Source organism: Merops nubicus, unplaced genomic scaffold, assembly GCF_000691845.1.
Source record: "Merops nubicus isolate BGI_N331 unplaced genomic scaffold, ASM69184v1 scaffold1073, whole genome shotgun sequence".
NCBI classification, from domain to species: domain Eukaryota; kingdom Metazoa; phylum Chordata; class Aves; order Coraciiformes; family Meropidae; genus Merops; species Merops nubicus.
In genome coordinates this window covers 53,476-57,449 of record NW_008599587.1, presented here as the reverse complement: position 1 = coordinate 57,449, position 3,974 = coordinate 53,476, and the positions used below count along the sequence as shown (strand labels likewise).

General features: G+C 55.2%; 1 protein-coding gene across 1 annotated transcript in view; it reads left to right on the top strand.

Annotated features, from left to right (window-relative positions):
* GFRA2 (GDNF family receptor alpha 2) overlaps positions 1-3,974 on the top strand; it is a gene marked incomplete at its 5' end in the record, with an annotated part of 7,911 nt that extends 3,937 nt beyond the window's left edge. Inside the window, 4 exons of the mRNA XM_008937444.1 lie at positions 166-275; positions 1,187-1,321; positions 1,520-1,674; positions 3,828-3,974. Coding sequence (XP_008935692.1) covers positions 166-275; positions 1,187-1,321; positions 1,520-1,674; positions 3,828-3,974 — 547 coding nt within the window. The remainder of the gene's footprint in view (positions 1-165; positions 276-1,186; positions 1,322-1,519; positions 1,675-3,827) is intronic.

Sequence of the window (3,974 nt, the reverse complement as noted above, 5' to 3'; positions counted from 1 at the left end):
GCCCCAGCCCAACTCTCTCCTGCTGGGCTCCCAGCAGAGGGGTTCCCCCCTCGGGGCATTGCTGGGGCTCCTCTGGCCCCGCTCCAGCAGGCCCAATGTCATTCTCACTGGGGGAGTCCCGGGGCTTTGTGTGCTGGGGTCCCACTCTCTGCTCTCTCCCCCCAGGTCCCGCTACGCCGAGTTCCAGTTCAACTGCCAGCCGGCCGCCCAGTCGGGCAGCGGGTGCCGCAGGGAGAGCTACGCTGCCTGCCTGCTGGCCTACACTGGCATCATCGGTAAGGGCTGTGTCCTTCAGCCACCCCCTGTCCCCTCCCCGGGGGGAAACATCTCCTCTGGGTGGGAGACATCCCCTCCGCCCCTGGCCGGGGGAAGGCTGTGAGGTGGAGGGCTGGGGTCTCCTGGAGATGATGCTGGGCTTTCCCTCTGTAGAGCAGGAGCCCAAGCCGTGGGCACGGGGGAATTTTGGAGTAGCTGCAGTGCAGAGGGAGAAACCAAAGCACCACGAGCTGCTGCAAGACCCCAGGTTCTTCCTCTGGTGGGAAGAGTTGAGCTGTCCCAAGGCACGTGCTCTGTCGGGGTTTCCCTGATGCCACCACCACCAGTGATGCCACTGGAAGGCGTCACCCACTGGCACCTTGCTGACTGCAGAGGGTGGCAAATTGGGTGTTCAGATGCTGCAGAGACCCAGCTGTCAGCTGCTAGCACACACAGAGTCCAAAGAGAAGTGCCAATGGCCATTGGACTTGGTCCCTCCTGATGGATGGGATGGCTTGACAGCTTTTTGGGTCAAGATTTCATCCTGGTTTAATCACCTTTTGTTGTCTCTGACCATTCTGGAGGCTGAGTTGGGTTTTTTTTCAGTGACAACATGGAAAACTTTACCCACATTCACATAATTTTTGGATGTTCTTAAGCCCAAATTCCCAGGAGCTGCCCATTCCTTGGACTGACAGCACTTTTTCCTTGACCAAAGGCTTTGTTGGTGGTGAGGTGAAGAAAAGGGTTGCAAATGCCCCTCTTCTGCTCGCTGGTGGCAGCACTTGAAGGGCTTCCTCATGCTGCCATCGTGGTGGTGCTCAGCTTAAAGCCATGAGCAGAGCAACCCAAGAGAGCAGCAAGCAGGAAAACCGTTGTCCCTTCTTTAGATACCAACCTCGAGGTGACCCTTCTCCCTCCTTCCCCACAGGCAGCCCCATCACACCCAACTACATCGACAACTCCACGTCCAGCATCGCCCCGTGGTGCACGTGCAACGCCAGCGGCAACCGGCAGGAAGAGTGTGAGAACTTCCTGCACCTCTTCACCGACAACATCTGCCTCCGTAAGTGAGCCAGGGCATGGAGACACCCTCCTCCTCCACTGGGCAGAAGGTTTCCAGCTCCCTGCCCTTCCAACCAAGGAGCTCTGAAGACCCTTGGGCGTGCATTTGGGTGGGAGGAGGCTGGAGAAGGGCTGCGTGTCCTTTCCCCGGGGAGCGTTGCCCTCATGACACTTTTCTCCATCTCTTTCCCACACAAAGAAAATGCCATTCTGGCCTTTGGCAACGGGACCTACCTGAATGCTGTGGCCCCATCCATCCCCCCCACCACACAGATGTACAAGCAGGACCGGAATGCCAACAGAGCCGTGGTGACCCTCAGAGAGAACATCTTCGAGCACCTCCAGCCCACCAAGGTAGGAGGGCTGGCTTAGCTGACTTAGCCTCTAGAGATGCTTCACCATGTCTATACCTCCTCCACGTCCTCCAGCCCTTCTCACCTCAGTTCCCTCTTCCATCTGTGTCATTTCAGCTTCATCCAGACATCCAACCTCCCCTCCACCTCCTAGAGTCCCCACTTCACCCTCTTCTTCATGCCCTTGACATGTTCTTCCCCAACATCAAGCACAGGGCCACATGCTCTTGACCCTCACTCTGCCCTCCTGCCTGTTGGTCAGAGAGATAGGATTTTTTAGAAGTACTGAGAAAACCATGGGCTTTTCAGGAGTGTAGAAGGAGCCAGGACCACTGGTTTGGCTCCTCACCTCCTTGCAGGGCAGCAGCACATCTTCAGACAAACATTTCAGCTGCCTGGGACACAGGTTCCTCCCTTGTCGGGTGGGGATTCTGGAGGTCACAACACAGAGGCTTGACCCACCAAGATTTGCTAAGCACTGGAAAATTTCAGATGAAAGGTTCCAGCCAGCAGAAAATCGTTGGCATCAAAATAATCTCAGACAGAACTGATTTTGAAACAAATAAGAGATTCATCTGCTGATGGTGGCAGCAGCGGGCATTAAATATTTTATTTTCAAATGAAAAGCAACGACCTTGATTTGCCCCCCACTGGAGTAATTTTCAGGTTGAATTATTTTACTGTTGAATAATTAACAGTGACCCTGATTTGCTGAAGGCTCAGGTAACAGAAGCTGTCAGTTAACGAGACTCCAAGGGCTGAGCGTGGGCTTCTCATTGAGCTAGTTGGTACCTCCAGAGAACTTCCACACGTGGGATATTTTTAAGCCTCTTCCCTGGGTTATTTTTGCTGGGAAAACACTTGAATCACCTCACTCCACTCCTGGTGCTCCCAGACCGTAGTGGAATTCAACAGTTTGGCCTGATGTCCATGCCTTGCACTAAGGACTTTATCCTGGAAGTGGTAGAGAAGCTGTAAACCACCCTCACCATTGATGGTCCAGCTCAGAGAGTCAACTGCTGCTACCACCAGCAAGTGGGAAGCTGGAGAAAGCAACTGCAGTAAGGGATGGGCCCACCTCATCACCATCTAACAGTCAGCTTTTGACACTGAGGGTGGTGAGATGCTGTCCCAGGTTGCCCAGAGAAGTGGTTGATGCCCCATCTCTGGAAACGTTCCACCTGGCTCTGAGCAACCTGCTCTGGCTGCAGATGTCCCTGCTCAGGGCAGGAGGGTTGGACTCTATGACCTTGAAAGGTCCCTTCCCACCAAAATAATTGTGTGATTCCATGTGACAGCAGCACAACCCTCTGCTGAAGTCTGGGTGCTGCTGGAGCGTGGTCCCTGTTGACAATCCAAGAGAAACCAGGGAGTTGGGTCTTGAGTTTGGACTCAACATCAAACCCACATCCCGTTCAGTGTTTAAAGAGATCGGTGCCCCTGGACCCGAGGAGGAAAGCTAGAGATGAGCTTAATTAGGACAGATTAGCCCATTTGCTTCCCATCTTCATAGCAGTGCAGAGCCGTGGCTCTACATTATCTCATTAACGAGCTAATGCAAATGGAGGTGTCTAATAAAGCAAATTTTCAGCCACAGATGTCACCGCCCTGCAAGGGGAGAAGGGGGCAGGGGGCAGTCAGGTGTGTAAATGCATCCACTGTATTTTGGAACAAGCCACCCAGCTCCCAGCTGCTGCTTCATAAAATGTCTGCCAGCCCCCTGGAGAGGTCCTCAATAGCCAAGAGACATCTCCACCTGAAGAGGCCACCCAGGCAAGCTGTTGGCCACCAGAGGCTCCACAACCTCCACTGACCAGGTGATCCTTGAGGTGCCTTCCTCACCCAGGCACCCACCTCACACGAAGACACCTCCAACCACTGTCCAAACCTGAGAGCTGCACACCCAGCACTGGGCCCACTGGGTGCCACACTGCTGGTTGCCAACAGTGCTACCACCACCTTCATCATCCCCAACAAAGCTGAGCTGACCTCCAGCCTAGAGCTGGGGTGTTGAGACCAGCCCTGGCTCCCTCTGCCCATGCACACACACACACAGAAAAGCTGCACAGCCCCCCAGGTCCTGAATCCTCAGAGGGACCGAGGTGGGGAACCACCACCAGGGCACTCACCTCCTCCTGCTCCTTTCTCTTGCAGGTGGCTGGAGAGGAGAGGCTCCTGAGGGGCTCCACTCGGCTCTCATCAGGGACCTCCAGCCCAGCAGCCCCCTCCCAGAGGGCAGCCTCTCTGCTGCAGATGTGGCTTCTCCCTGCCCTCGCTGCCCTGGGCCTCCTCGTGATGTGA